This window comes from Sorex araneus, chromosome 4, assembly GCF_027595985.1.
Source record: "Sorex araneus isolate mSorAra2 chromosome 4, mSorAra2.pri, whole genome shotgun sequence".
NCBI classification, from domain to species: domain Eukaryota; kingdom Metazoa; phylum Chordata; class Mammalia; order Eulipotyphla; family Soricidae; genus Sorex; species Sorex araneus.
The window spans coordinates 84056931-84073137 of record NC_073305.1 but is presented as its reverse complement, the minus strand read 5'-3'; the positions used below and the strand labels follow the sequence as shown (position 1 = coordinate 84073137).

General features: G+C 35.5%; 1 protein-coding gene across 1 annotated transcript in view; it reads left to right on the top strand.

The window, feature by feature from the left end:
• The window catches only part of MMUT (methylmalonyl-CoA mutase), a 36311-nt gene that overhangs the window by 7655 nt on the left and 12449 nt on the right, over window positions 1–16207 (top strand). The window contains exons 3-9 of the mRNA XM_004605846.2: window positions 1136–1503; window positions 3198–3355; window positions 5479–5650; window positions 6739–6987; window positions 8110–8221; window positions 9536–9651; window positions 13284–13399. Coding sequence (XP_004605903.2) covers window positions 1136–1503; window positions 3198–3355; window positions 5479–5650; window positions 6739–6987; window positions 8110–8221; window positions 9536–9651; window positions 13284–13399 — 1291 coding nt within the window. The remainder of the gene's footprint in view (window positions 1–1135; window positions 1504–3197; window positions 3356–5478; window positions 5651–6738; window positions 6988–8109; window positions 8222–9535; window positions 9652–13283; window positions 13400–16207) is intronic.

The following is a 16207-nucleotide window of genomic DNA, read 5'->3' as shown; positions in this document are numbered from 1 at the left end:
AAATAGGTCACTTTTTAATTTTGTAATTGAGATTATACTCTAAAAGAGTATAAATGCCTGGTCAAAAGATAGGTGAGACAGAATAAAGCACTAAATTCTTGAAAACAAACAACTCATTGCACGTACTAAAAAAAGAAATTAGGTCAAAGTGAAGAGACATCAGTTTTGCCTGAACATTTTTTTTTTTCTGTCACACCCAGCGATACACAGGGGTTGCTCCTGGATCATAAACTCAGGAATTTCTCCTGGGGGTGCTCAGGGGACCATATGGGATGCTGGGAGTTGAACCCGGCATGGCCGCATGCAAGGCAAACGCCCTGCCCACTGTACTATCGCTCAGCCCCATTGCCTGAACAATTTTTAACTAATAATATTAGAGCAGGAATTGGTGGGGCAAAAATAGCTTAAATAATATCACCCTCCCAGTGACAAATTATAATAATACAGTGACAAATTATAATAATATGGTTCCAATATGTTTGCAACAACTTAGTATTCATTCACTGAAAATTATATTAAGTACTATTTTTCTTTTTGGCTTATAATGAAATTATATTATTTGAATGCTAAACTTTAAAACAATCTAAGGTTAAAATGTTAACCATGGAGGATTGAATTTGTAGTGTAGCTGTTACATTTTTGCATGTTTCACAGTTCTATTTTTCTGAATGTTTAATCAAAACATTTTTATAATACTAACTAAAGGAATACACTAAGTAACAACATGTAAATGCTAAAATTGTGTGAACTATATATAAACAGCCAAACTTTTTCTTGGACATTAAAAATAATTCCTCAACATTTTTTAAGATTGAAAATGTCTCAGAGGAATATGAAATCTATGTGAGATGTTTTATTCATTTCATTCTAATGGTGAAGTCTGACCCTCTTACGAAGTGAAGTGTTAGGTTTTTTGGTTTTTTGGGGGGCAAGGATTGAACCCAGGGCTTCATACTTAAAATGCATGTGTTCCACTACTGCCCTGGAAGTGAAATATTTCATTTACATCAAGTTTGGCATGTATGTATATAAAAGTATGCTATAGTAACAAACCAACACTCCTAGTAGTGTTAAAGCAAGACAATTTACTTTGTTGTCAAATTTTAATTCTGTTATTTTTCTTTCAATATTTAAGCTGGTCAGCAGGGATTATCAGTTGCCTTTGATTTAGCAACACATCGTGGCTATGATTCTGATAACCCTCGAGTTCGTGGTGATGTTGGAATGGCTGGAGTTGCTATCGACACTGTGGAAGATACCAAAATTCTCTTTGATGGAATTCCCTTAGAAAAAATGTCTGTTTCAATGACCATGAATGGAGCTGTTATTCCAGTTCTTGCAACTTTTATAGTAACTGGAGAAGAGCAAGGCGTACCTAAAGAGAAACTTACGGGTACAATCCAGAATGACATACTGAAGGAGTTTATGGTCAGAAATACTTACATTTTCCCTCCCGAACCGTCTATGAAAATCATTGCTGACATTTTCCAATATACAGCAAAGGTATCTACCTCTGTCATACTATAGGTTGTTCTGTATTTCTTGGTAGGAATTTTTATAATATACTGTAACCTAATTTGAACTTGACTGAATCTGAGTAAAAGTTTTAATATAAAGTCAGTGTGTTATGTGTGGTTAGTATTATTATTTTGTTTAACGTATAAGGATTTCTCATTTATTTATTTATTTGCATTTTGGGTCATACCTAATGATGCTCAGGGGTTACTCCTAGCTCTGCACTCAGGAATTACTCCTGGAGATGCTAGGGAGACCATATGGGATGCCAGGGATTGAACCACGGTTGGCCGTGTGCAAGACAAGCACCCTACCTGCTGTGCTATCACTCTGGCCCCATATATATGTGTATATACATATATATATATATGTTTATATATGTATATAATTTTTTTGTGTGACTCTTTTCACATTAGAATAATGTCCTTAAGATACAACCATTTTGGAATGTCCATTAGAATTTCCTCCTTTTTAAGTTTCTGTGCTACTCCAATTTTCCAGTATTTCTATTACTAAATTCTGTTTTCCCTCTATAGAAAAGTACCTGTTTCTTCTTATTTGTAAACTCTATATATACTCAGGTCACCTCTCAGTTCACATAATTCAGTTTCCTTAACTGCTTTTGTGATAAAACATTTTCCAGTATTTTTTGGTAACAAAATATTTGTAAATCTAAAATACTATATACATGTATTTGTGTATATATGTGTGTTTATGTGTATATGTAATCTATTAAATATAACACATATAACATTGTAAAACATATACTATGTTACGAACAGTAGCGTTTTGGGGGAATAATTACTATGAACTGGTATAATGCTTAGTGGAATATATGAAATATTTTATTCCTGTAGCTCTATGAGGAGAAGTTATTACTCTTATTTCTATTTTATATTAGGAAACCAAGCAATAACAAGGTTGAAAACTTGCCTGTAGCCTCATGGCTAGTTGAGTACATAGCTAGAACTTGAGCACCTTAGCTCAGGAGCTCATGTTCATAACCATTTTATTCACTTTCTGAAATTTCACTTTTAATTTTTTATGTTTGATTAATTCTTGTGACGATGGTAAGTTTTTTTTAATTTCTATGACCTAATCACATATTCCTTGACACATTTTAGGAGAAAAATTTAGTGGAAATGTCACTTTCTTAGTGCTTATAGAAGAAAATCTCAGAAATGGTTAGCATCAAATTTTACAGTAAATCAAACTGAAATCTTTGAAGTGTGCTTATTTTTGTTTGGTGCACTTCTTACTTCACTCAAGTAAGAAAATTAATAAAATTTAAAAAGAAAATAACTTATAAAAATATAAAAATTTTAGGTCTTCTTCAGATTGCTTATAGGGTCAAAGTTTTTGTTTTGGAATTAGAGATGTTTTTATTCACCTTTTAGGCCAAAGGTTACCTTATTAACTGCAGCTAGCTAGTTTCAACGTTTAGTCTGTGGACTCAAGTCTAAGGGATGGTTAGCAAAAATTCTCTTTGACTGGAAAAGTCTTTATAATAGGGTCACTGGATTAGGCATTATGTGGGGTAGTGAATTAAGTGTTGAAAGTAAATATTAAATATTTGTCATTAATACATATATAGACAATATCATAAAAATATTTTTAAAATAGGTTTAGTAGAACCTTTTATTAAATTTTGTTCATGTTGTCATTTTTGTTATCTTATATAGCACATGCCCAAATTTAATTCAATTTCGATTAGTGGCTACCATATGCAGGAAGCAGGCGCTGATGCTATTCTGGAACTGGCCTATACGATAGCAGATGGGTTAGAATACTGTAGAACTGGACTCCAGGCTGGTCTCTCAATAGATGAATTTGCACCAAGGTGAGTAAATTGAACTTGCATTATTTCAACCTTAAAAAAGTTCATAGAAATATTTATGAGTATGTAGAAAAGTATATTGAGAAAGTTATTGAAAAAGGTCTATATTTAATGACACATTAGTTTCTTATTTCTCTTATCTGAGAAATAATGAGAAGCAGCCATTACCTATTTTTATTTTTAAGAATAGGTATTAATTTTGACCACAGTTCTTAGTAAATTTGATGAATCTTGTCTTCAGCTATAAAGAGAACACTATTGACACACATAGTTTAACAAAGAATATTGAAATGTGAACAATATTTAAGAAATTCATTTTTTCCCATTTTAAAGGGCAGTCGTCTCTTTTTTTGGTACACTTATATAAAATATACACTGCAGTACACAGTGCTACTAAAACCTTTTTTGGCAGCTTGGAGGGAAATGCAACAGGTTAAGGTGCTTACCTTGCATGCACCTGACTTGGTTCAATTCCTGGTACTGTATATGGTCCCTTAAGTCTCTCCAAGACTAAATCCTGAGCATGAACTGGGAGTAAGATCCCTAAGCACAGTTGGATGTGGCCCCCAAACAAATAAAAATTCTATTAAGGAGAGCTTGTTTATAAAGTTGTATAAAGGAATGGGACCAGGAATATAATACAGTGGTTAGGGTTTATGCAATGCTGGGTTTGACCTCAAGCACCACATGGCTGTCACTGGATCTAGCCTTGGAAACTCCCAAGCATTGCTTGGGGGGCACCTTGGGGCTAAGCAGTACTGCATGCTTGTGTTCTTGCACCGAATCACTGGCCTGATTGGTTGAGTATTTCTATGAATGACTCAGGGTTCTCTGAGCACTACTTAAACTCCAGCCCCATATGTATACACACACACACACACACATACATGTACATGCATACACATTCATACATGCATATATATATGTATATATTTGGAAAATACATACATTTATACACACACGTATTTGGGAAATTCTAAATGAAGATTTGAAGTATTTGCATTCAGGAGCCACAAGGGTAATACAGTGATTAAGATGCTTGCTTTGCACTCATACAACTGGTTGGATCTCTGGCACTGCATATGGTTCTCTGAGTGCTGCCAGGAATGAGCACTGAATACAGAGCCAGGAGTATGCCCTGAGTACCACTGAGTGTGCCATGAGCACTACTGGGTTTCCCCCAAAATAAACAAATGTCAGTCACATAAGCATTTGGCAGCTTTCTTTTGGCTAAGAACTGTCTTATACTATGGAAACATTATGTATATACAGTAAGTCTTATGCTTACAGAGTTTATAGACTACTGCTGAGTGCCTTTATTCTAGAATTGTTGCATACTTGTCATAGTGTTCTTAAAGTTTTCAAATGAATTTACAGAATTTCCTGGAGGTTGCTAAAACTTAAAATTTTGGCATATTCTCATCAAATTTTTTTATGATTTTATTAAGGCCATTTGCTTTTTTACCTTTATTCTTTGTAGATGTAGGGACTACATCATATCTAATTTTTCAAGAAACTGAATGTTGAGACACACAGGAGACTTCAACTATCTTCCCTTAAACCACACATCAAAGAGAATTATAAAAATATAAAATTGAGTTTTTTGATATAGCAAAGCATACTTTTCATAAAAAGTTACTTCCATATTAGCATAATCTACATTTATTATTATTTCAAGATAAACTAACATAAAATATTGATAGATGTTATCCAAATTGATAAATAATTCCTTGGGGTCTTTAGTGATTTTTAAGAGTTTAAAAGATTCTGAAGCGCTGGAGAATTAACAAAGCCGGTTAGTCACTTGCTTTGCATATGGCCAACCCTGTTCAATACTGGGGATTAAATGCGGTCCTCTAGCACTGCCAGAGTGATCCCTGAGCACAGAACCAGGAATAAGTCCTGCACACAGATGATGTGGCTATGAAGTGAATTTTTCTTCTATGTGCAAATGGCTACACTTTTATGAATTAGGTTTAAAAGTTAAATAACTATATATACAGACATATTTTGATTTTAATTAAAATTGAGAATATAATCTAGATATTGAGCTATATGTTCTACAATTAGCTTTACTTTCCATTTCTTATTAACTGTAATCAACTTCTGGTTGTAACTCATTTTAGATTGTCCTTTTTCTGGGGAATTGGAATGAACTTTTATATGGAAATAGCAAAAATGAGAGCTGGGAGAAGACTCTGGGCTCATCTGATAGAGAAAATGTTTCACCCTAAGAACTCTAAATCCCTTCTTCTGAGAGCACATTGTCAGACATCTGGATGGTCACTTACTGAGCAGGTATGTATTCAATTTAAAGTGTAGAATTTTAATAGCGTTATATCCTTTATCTCAACAGCATGGATAAGTCAGGAAATGGATTAAGAGACTACTTGCTAATATTTGAAAATAATAGTTATTTTGAAGCTTAATACACACTTTTTACATGTTTAAACATATAAAGTTAATGATATTGTCTCCCTCTAGTGGTGAATAATAATTACTTAAATCTTAATTCACCCACAGTGCTCTTACACTGTTTTGAAAATAAAAAGCAAATATATTTGATGGTGTAATGGTAAATAATTAAGTTATAATTTAATATTAAAATGTTGTGTGTTAAAACTTTTAATATCAATTGCCTAATTGAACCTTTATTTCCTACAGATATTTTGTTATGATTATGTGTGCAAATGCATGCATGCAAAGTTAAATTATACATTTAAAAGTGAATAAATTAATATATTCCAGATTAAATATAACTTCTTGCAAATGGAGAAGTCCAGGTATTAGGATTAGAAAGGACTATGATAGTTATTTTTATGTTAATTTCTTAATTTTTACAGTGACGAAAACAAATTCAAAATTCTTTTTTGAATTTTATTCAAAAATTGATTTTGATTTGATTCACTCTTATTCAAATCACGGAATTAAATAATATTCATATATTTTGTTTCAGGTTCCATTTTCAATATGTTTTAATGGATTAAAACTAATTTGTCAATTACATATTGAGCATCTATTTTGTATATGTTATGATACAAATAGGTATGAGATAACGAGTTATGAATTGTCTTATGATTAAACAGAAGTTGCCTTCTGTGACACAGTTGTAGACGAATATTTAGATAATATAGAAGTACACCACAAATATTTTTATTTCAGAGACTTAAAAAGCAGTATTTTCATGCTTAAGCACAGACTTGATGTTTTGACTCCTATATCAAAGTTCTGCTTGTTTACTAATTTGGCCAAATTCATTGAATTTTGTGATGTCTAATGTAGACATTAGTAAAGAAGGCATGCCAATGTTGCTTAGTATTGTATCTCATAGCTACAGATCAGCTGTTGGCCTTATCTTGTTTATTGTTTTTCACCAAATGTTTTAGGATCCTTACAATAACATTATTCGTACCACAGTAGAAGCCATGGCAGCAGTATTTGGAGGAACCCAGTCTTTGCACACAAATTCTTTTGATGAAGCTTTGGGTTTGCCAACTGTGAAAAGTGCCCGAATTGCCAGGAACACACAAATCATCATTCAGGAAGAATCTGGGATTCCCAAAGTGGCTGATCCGTGGGGAGGTTCATATATGATGGAATCTCTCACAAACGATGTTTATGATGCTGCCTTGAAGGTCAGTTTCTCACCTTTGAAGCTTTGAAAATTTACAGATTTAGAGGCCAAAGAGATAGTACAGGGTAGTAAGGACTTGCCTTGTAGGTAGCTGATCCTAGTTCATCCCTAGCATCCTAAATGGTTTTCTGAGTACCAGCAAGAATAACCCCTGAGCACAGACCAGGAGTAAGCCTGGAGTACCACTTGGTTTGGCCCACAAATTAAAAATCAACCAAACAATTTCCAAGATTTACAGGGTTATAATGTGTAAATCTTTGCTTTACAAATCAAGTTATGTTGAAGTTTATATCCAGATTTATAAGCAAGTAGGAGGAGGAATTTTAAATTTTGTTTTATGGTTATCAAAGCTGGAACTTATTTTAAAAGCACATTTGTATTTGCATTAAAGAATTTGGGAGTAGGGGCACTTCCCAAGGAGTTCTCACGCACTCTGGTGGCAATTCTTGGCTTACTAGCCAGCCTGACTGTTAGTGAAAGGGCCCAAGGAGGGGGTGCTACTCAGACTCTGTGGTGCTCACCTGACATAGCATACTCTACCCCTGACTACCTCTTTGGCTCCTGTGTTTTAAGTATTTAAAAGCTGAAAAAGGCAACTAGTTTTAAGATGTACAATTAAAAGCAATGGTTCTTTCTCTTCTGCTTGCTTTTTTTCCTGCTTTCCTGAATCAGCTGTATTTTATTTTTTGAGTATACTATTTTTTTGTGTTGTCATTTCAAGATTTTAAAGCAGAATTTCTTTTTTCTTTTTTGAAATGAAATATAATTGACATATAACATTGTATTAGCTTTAAGTATAAAACAGAGTGATTTTATGTTTGTGTATATTTGTGTGAGTTAAATATACTAGAAAAAAATTTAGTATTTGTTACCATACAGTTTTACTTCTTTGTGTTTGTGATTAGAATATTTTAAAATTCTACTTTCAGCAGCTTCTAGATACATATTGTTGTTAACCGAAGAATTTCTAATTACTGTTCTATTTATTAACTTCCTATGACATTCTACATTTACTACTTAAAATTTATAATTTCATAATATTAATTACATAATACATATATTTGTGCTATTTATAAAAATATTCTCATTCCTTTGAGTTTTCTTACTTTGTTTGTCTCATTAGCTCATTAATGAAATTGAAGAGATGGGTGGAATGGCCAAAGCTGTAGCTGAAGGCATACCTAAACTTCGAATTGAAGAATGTGCTGCCCGAAGACAGGCTAGGATAGATTCTGGTAAGATAGAATGAAAAAGTATATATGTGAAATCCGATATTGCAAGGTATAACAATATTATAAGTTATGATAACTCAAAAATGGGGAAAAATAGAAAATAAATACTAACTTTAGTTTGAAGATAGAATATCTAGTTAATAAAACAAAAATAATGTAAATGTTGGCATAAACTTTTAATTTCTAGTTAGCCAGCAGACCTATTCTCTGTATTGTATTTTTGACCAACATGAGTGCCATAGTCTTGTGTGTATTGTATATTTACAAGTTGTGTGTATGCGGATGTTCACTGTATAAATGAGTGTGTGTGTGTGTGTGTGTGTGAGAGAGAGAGAGAGAAAGAGAGAGAGAGAGAGAGAGAGAGAGAGGAGAGATTAAATATCAGCTTTTGGAAGATGACATTCTCATTGGTCATTGTGCTATGAATTGTGGTATTAATTCATTCAGCCAATCCGTGTTTCCTTAGTCTTCAGTATTTGAAGCACTATGCTATGTCTGTATGTACTCCTGTGAGCAGGACAGAAATGGTCTCTGTATTCACAGAATTTGCATTTTAGTAAAAAAGAGAAAATGAATCAGCAAACAATCAAAAATAAAGTTAAAGAATATAGTAATTTATATGAAGAAAAGAAAGAAGGATAGAATTGGGGGTATAAGTGGAAGCTTTTAGATAAAAAAAAGTAATCTGGGGGCTGGAGCAATAGCACAGCGGGTAGGGCGTTTGCCTTGCACTCGGCCGACCTGGGTTCGATTTCCAGCATCCCATATGGTCCCCTGAGCACTGCCAGGGGTAATTCCTGAGTGCAGAGCCAGGGGTAACCCCTGTGCATTGCCAGGTGTGACCCAAAAAGAAAAAAAAAGTAATCTGACAGCAAAAAAGTATATACTCCTTATCATGTTAAATACTTGTCTTTGTAATTGGTTTATTAGTCACAGATTTTAAGAAATTTTTTTGTTTAAAAGGAGAATTCAAGATAATTTAGAAAATCTAGAAAATCTATTGATTGATAATCTACTGCCATATAAATATTAGATTGTAGCTGCTGTTACTTTTTTATCTTATAGAGTTAGAGGACAATTTATTAGAAACTGAAACTTAACAGGTTAGGAGAATAATGAAATTTCCCTTTTGCCCAGATCCTGACATGTACCTGTTATTTCCTATCCCATTGAGATTTGCTAAACTGAATTGATGTTTCCATAAGAGTTAAGGATACTACTGAAAATATAGGGAAAGTGAAAGATGGTCTTTTAATTATAATTCAACAATTGTCTGTGAATAGAATCTATATTTGTTTTCCTCTATGAAATCAATAGGTTCTGAAGTAATTGTTGGAGTAAATAAGTACCAGTTGGATAAAGAAGAATCTGTGGATGTTCTGGCAATTGATAATACTTCAGTACGTAATAAGCAGATTGAAAAACTTAAAAAGGTAATAATAGCTAATTTTTTTTCAAGTGCTTTCTGACTTAATTCTTTGCATTAAGTTGTCTATTGGTGTTTATTATTTTGCAACATTTTACAGGTAAGAAGACTAAAGAGAGATTGAGTTACTTGTCCTGGGTGTCTAAACAGCTAAGACTCATATTAAGAGCTGTTGATACTCAAAGCTTATATTTTAAATCATGGTATCTCCTTCTGTAAAACATGTATGTTATGAAAAACCACACTAATAATAATAAAACCTCCTATAATTTATGGTAGATATTAAATCTAGTAATCTCAAACTCATTCAAATTTGGAAAAACAGTTCAGATTTATTACTTGAATGCAGAGCTTCTGTAATTTACATATATATTTATTTTGCTTTTTTTGGGGCCACACCTGACAATGCTCAGCATTTACTCCTGGCTCCACACTCAGGAATTACTCGTAGAGGTGCTCAGAGGACCTTATGGGATGCTGGGGATTGAACTCGGTTGGCCACATGCAAGGCTAGCACACTACCCGCTGTACTAACTCTGGCCTTTGTCATTTATTTCTGCTAGATCATAGTCCCTGGTATTTTTATGGAAGTGTTTTTTGGGGGAATTTTTTGCTGTTTTTTTTTTTTTTTTTTTTTAAGGGCAGCAGTGCTTAAGAGACCTCAGGCTCCACACGGGCCATTCTCAGCCACCTGGGCTGGAAGTTCAATGCCAGGACCTGAGGATGCAGTACTCCTTGGGCCTTGTGGTTCTGGATACCCAGGCCATCCTCGAAGTGCTGAGGACTTCTAGAGTTGCACCCATGCATACTTGGAGGGCTGTGTGGTGCTGGAATCGAACTCAGATGGGGCACGTGCAAGACACACTATTGCTGTACTATCTCTTGGCCCTCTGCTTGTATATTCATTCATTCTTTCTTTCATTTTAGGCACGGTGAGTTATAATACTGTTATTGGTAGTATTTAAAGAATACAGTGTTCCAGCACTGTGCCCTCCATCAGTGACCTCACCCCAGCATTGAACTCAGTTCTATAGACCAGTTCTCAGATTTGATCATCTTTGGTCATTTGTCATTCACTGTGTTTCTTTATATCTCCTATCTGAGAGAGATCATAATTCAAAGATAGTTGGCGGTGCTTTAGTAAGCTATAGTTTATAGCAGACTTTACTTTGATTGAAGTAAGAGTACTGTTCTTATTTCTAATTTTCACTGGATGATATGAAGTATATGAAATAATAATATAGGTATCACTGTATCACTATTACTGTATCATTGTCATGCTGTTGTTCATCGATTTACTCAAGCAGGCGCCAGTAATGTCTCCATTCGTCCCAGCCCAGAGATTTTAGCAGCCTTTCCTTACTCATTTTTCCCAATGATTGGAGGTTCTTTTCAGGGTCAGGGGAATGAGACCTATTATTGTTACTGTATTTGGTATATCGAATATGCCATGGGGAACTTGCCAGGCTCTTCTGAATAAGATCACTGTCACTGTATCACTGTCATCCTGATTTGCTCGAGCAGGCACCAGTAATGTCTCCATTGTGAGACTTGTTACTGTTTTTGGCATATAGAATATTCCACGGGTAGCTTACCAGGCTCTCCGAGAGGGGTGGATGAATTGAACCTGGGTCGGCAGCGTTCAAGGCAAACGCCCTACACACTGTGCTATCACTCCAGCCCCCCGAATAAGATAGGTAAAGCAAATTAATCCCCTCTGTTCTAATCGCTGTCTCTATTATATAAAGCTACTCTGGTCTCTTGATCTTTGACTTGTGTATTGATTGAAGTTTCTTTTTCTTTCTTTACTTTTTTGTGTTAGTCTCTGTGTCTGCAGTATCTCCAATGATTACTGTTTCTAAGGCAGTAAACTTGAAATCTCTTAATGATTTTTAGACCCTTCCTTTTCCTATATCTTTTAAGATTTTATATCAGCATTACATATAAATTAAAAAAATATTTATTTTTTTGTTTTTGTTTTTGGGCTGTACCTGGCAGTTCTCAGGGGTAAGTTACTCCTGGCTCTGCACTCAGAGATCACTTGGCTTGGGGGACCATATGGGGTGTGCAGGGCAGCCACGTGTAAGGCCAGGTCCCTCTCTGCAGTGCTATTGTTTTGGCCCAAGCATAGCATTTTCTAAAAACAGAAATATAAATGCATTTTATTATTGGTGATTATCAAAGTTGTGACATGTGTTGTATTTGGAAAACTCTTTTTCTCCTATACTTTATTTATTTATTTATTTATTTATTTATTTGGTTTTGGGGCCACACCTGGTGGTGCTCGGGGCTTATTTGTGGTTTTGTGTTCAGGGGTTAGTTATTCCTGGAAGTGCTCAAGGACCACGGGCAGTGCCAGAGATGGAATCAGGGTGAGCTGCATTCAAAGGAAATTCCATACACATAGTATCATCTCACCAGCCCCTACTCTTCTACTTAAGTCACTCACCAACTCTAGATAATTGCAGCTTATGCAGCTCACTTGACCATAAATGCTAAGCTTTATGTTGATAAGGATAGAAATTCAATAATGCTAATGAAGTTTTTTTCTTTCCTTATTTTTTTTTCAGTTTTGTTTTGTTTTGGGGGCCACACCCAGTGGTACTTTGTGGTTTCTCTGACTGTAGTGTTCACACCCTGTGGTTGCTCAGGTTCTCATTTCGTGAAGGGCAGGTGCCTTGAGGGAACTGTTAACCTGTGTACTAGTTCTTTTTTCAGTATAAATTTTCTGCCCCATCTCCTTATATACACCGTATGATTTTAGTGACCTCTTGAGTAGTTCCATATTTAGATTTCTTACAGATTATAGAAAGTTGGACTTAATTTGCTTTTGGATAACTTGGTTTAGGCAGGTTGTTAACTGTGAAAAGAGTAGAGCAGGTCCTGAGGGATAAAAGCTTTTTCATTGCTTTTTACGGTCTTTATCTCAGTGTTGTTCTTCTCTCTTTTCTCTTGCTCTTGGGATTATTTTTGATAAGGTACAAAAATATATATAGCTTTAGGCATTTAATTACCAATATATTATCTAATAGCTAAGCCGAACTCAGGATATAACTTAAAATTTTGTTTTTCATTTGTCTCTAGTAATCCTTAGTGTGTTTTCAAAATTTTTCATATATAAGATTCATTTGTTTCAGTGACTTGGCATACTAGAACAGCTGTAAAGCTTGGGAGGGTGAGCACTATTATCTATTATTGCTTTGATTGTTTCTGATTTATCAGGGTTATGTAGAATTTAGTATTGTAGTAAGACCTTAAATGTTTGTTTAGTGAATAAATGATTGAATAAACTAATTGAAATTCAGGTCTGGTATATGTATTTTTAATACTTTTTATTTTATATTTTATTTTGGGGGAATGCCCTATAATGCTCAGGGGTTACTCCTGGCTCTGTGCTCAGTAATTACTCCTGGCAGTGTTTTGGGAACCATGTGGTTTGCTGGGGATTAAACCCAGGTCAGCTGTGTGCAAGGCAAGTGCTCTACCCACTGTATTATCACTCTGGCCCAATATTGTTTTATTTTTAAAGGTAGGATTTAACTCTTGCCACAGGGTATATATCAGAGTTTAATCTGTTTGGGTCTCCATCTTCACATAAATGTTCCTTTGCTTGACCTTTTCTAATTTCTAATTTCTAAGGTCAAATCCAACAGGGACCAAGCTTTGGCAGAACAGTGCCTTGCTGCCCTGACTGAATGTGCTGCCAGTGGAGATGGGAATATTCTGGCTCTTGCAGTGGATGCAGCACGTGCAAGGTGAGGATATGTACCTTTGAAGATTTCCATGGACTCCAGGGTGACCCATTTAACTTTACTTAAATAAAATGGGGCCAGAGCGATAGTATAATACATTAGGGTACTTGTGTACAGCTGACATCGGTTTAATCTCCAGCACCCCTGTGGTCCCTCAGCATACACCAGGAGTGATCCCTCAGCATAGAGCCTGGAGTAAGCCCTGAGCACAGCCAGATGTGGCCCCCCAGATAAAACAAAAAATAAATAAATAAAAATAAAACATAGTATGAGACTAAGACCCAAGAAGAATAGGAAGAAGGACCAGGAAGACTCATGCACACTTGGAAGATTGCCACAAATGGTAGTGTGGGGGTGGGGACAGAGAAGGGACTGCTGTCACAATGATAGTTGAAAAGGATTACTCTAGATAAGAAGTCAGTGTTGAAAGGAGGTAATGGGGGAAAAAATGATAACCTTTCAGTACCTGTATTGCAAACCAGAAAAACTAGAATGCCTAAAAGGGGGGGGGGAGAGAGGAAGAGAGAAAGAGAGAGAGAGAGAGAGAGAGAGAGAGAGAGAGAGAGAGAGAGAGAGAGAGAGAGAGAGAGAGAGAAGGGAGGGAGGGAGGGAGAGGGAGAAAGGAGGGGGTGGTGTTAGTGGGAGGTAAACTGGGGTCATTGGTTGTAGGAAATGTGCACTGGTGAAGGGATGGATGTTGGAACTGGAACACAATCATGAACAACTTTGTAACTGTGTATCTCATAGTGATTCAATAAAAAATAAAATAAAATAGTTAACTAAATCATGATTCTGTAAACTGTGTGAGCCTACAAGAAGATATTGAAATTCAAAGTAAATTTAATTTTTATCAAGATTTAAGATATTTTGAGTTTTTATGTACTTCCTTGTTGATCCAATATTTGTAGCTACTGTAATGAAAAAATTTTACTGGTTTATAGGTTGAAGTTGATGTACTTTTATGTACTCAAGTATAGGGAGACAGTATTTATTGTATTGGATTCTGAGTGAAACTGCCCATTGTGTAGTGCGGTGGTCTTCAACCACCATGGATTGGTGTCCATCTGTAGCTGTAGGAAGTGCACTATCATAAGGTGTAAAAAAAGTTTGAAGAAGCCTAGTATAGAGGCTGACAATATTTCTCTCTTCCAACATTATTTATTACACAGACTTCTTTAAAGAACTTAGAATAAAAACAACAACAAAAAACTGCTTTGCCTCAACAGACATGCAGATGAAAAAGGATGTTTTTTCCCTAATATAATGCCACTGAATAAACTTTTCTTTATTATTTCTTAGTATAACGGGCAATTTTTGTTTGTTTTTGGATCATGCCCAACTACGTTCAGGACTTATTCCTGGCTCTGTGCTCGGGAATCATTCCTAGTGGGGCTCAGAGAGCCATATGGAATGCCAGGGATCAAACCCAGGTCAGCCATGTGAAAGGCAAATGCCCTATCACTGTCATGGAATAATAGTGTGTGATCACTCAGGCCCTATAATAAAGTTTTTAAAATGTCTTATATTTTAAGTGTCTAAGGTATAATGAGTATGTGGATTTATTTTTGAGTTATAGTTTCTTAAGAGGAAACTATACGTTTTTTCACTTAAAGCAATTTAATGGTCTTCCATTTTTTAAAAATGAAAATCTAGGACTAGAGGTATAGTATACTGTTTAGGCGCTTTGCCTTTCAATGCAGCTGACCCCCCCCCCCTGTTCAATCCCAGGCATTGCCTGTGGTTTCCTGACACCCCCTGGGAGGAGGGGCACAAAGCTGGGAAAGTAATAATACCTAATCACCCCGAAAAACAGTCAACTCTTCTTCTCCCCCAGTGAAAATAAGAAGAAAAATCTTATCATGGCTACCAGGACTGTTAGATGTGACTTGTGTCTGCTATACTTTTCTAGGTTGTGTCCCAATATCTTTTCTAGTTTCAGAACATAAAGTATGCTTACTTTTTATTCATCAGAACCTTTGCATTTACTGTTTCCTTTTCCAGACACTTCCTCCTGCATTTTCTTGGATTTCTGCATGCCATTACTATAGGTCTTGTTCAAAGGTTGTGTCTTTCTCTTTAACACCTTTAATGTAGCTTTGCAGACGGCCTGAAAGATGACTTAGTGGCCTAAAGTGCTGCCCGGAAAATACAAGGTTATGAGTTCAAACACGGGTGCTGCCTTGGGCATTTCTGGCAGCTTTGCTGCCTTGGGCATTTCTGGCAGCTTTGCTGCCAGGAATGCCCAGTGGCAAAGAACCCAGCTGCTGGCTCAGTGCGTTAGGAAGTGTCTAGGGCAAGCGTATGATCTGAGCTTATCTACCTGCTGCCATGCCGAGACAGTCCTGACTACCTTGTGTTCTGGAGTCCCAGGTAAAGCAAAAAGCTTGCCCAGATACCCCTTGTGTTTTATATATTTTGGTGTCCTCATAGTACTTAATGTAATTAATGTGCAGTTGTCTTATTTGCCTGTATATTGTTTTATCTCCTAACTAGATAAGTTATAGTAGGTACTTCGGGGCAGGAGTCATATTTATTCACTCATGTTTAGCACTTAAAATTGCCTTGCATAAATACACTTAATGCATGTTGAACAACAAATGAAGTACATGGAGTATGCTAGGTGATTTATTATAAAAGAGTTACTAATTCCATTCTTTATTTAATTTAAGTGGATTACTTAATAACCTTAGATGTTTCTCTACTTAGTCTTTAGATAATTTAGTCATATTTTTGTTTGGGCCTGGAGTGGTAGCACAGTGGGTAGGGTGTTTGCCTTGCACTTGGCTGACCCAGGTTCAATTCCTCCACCCC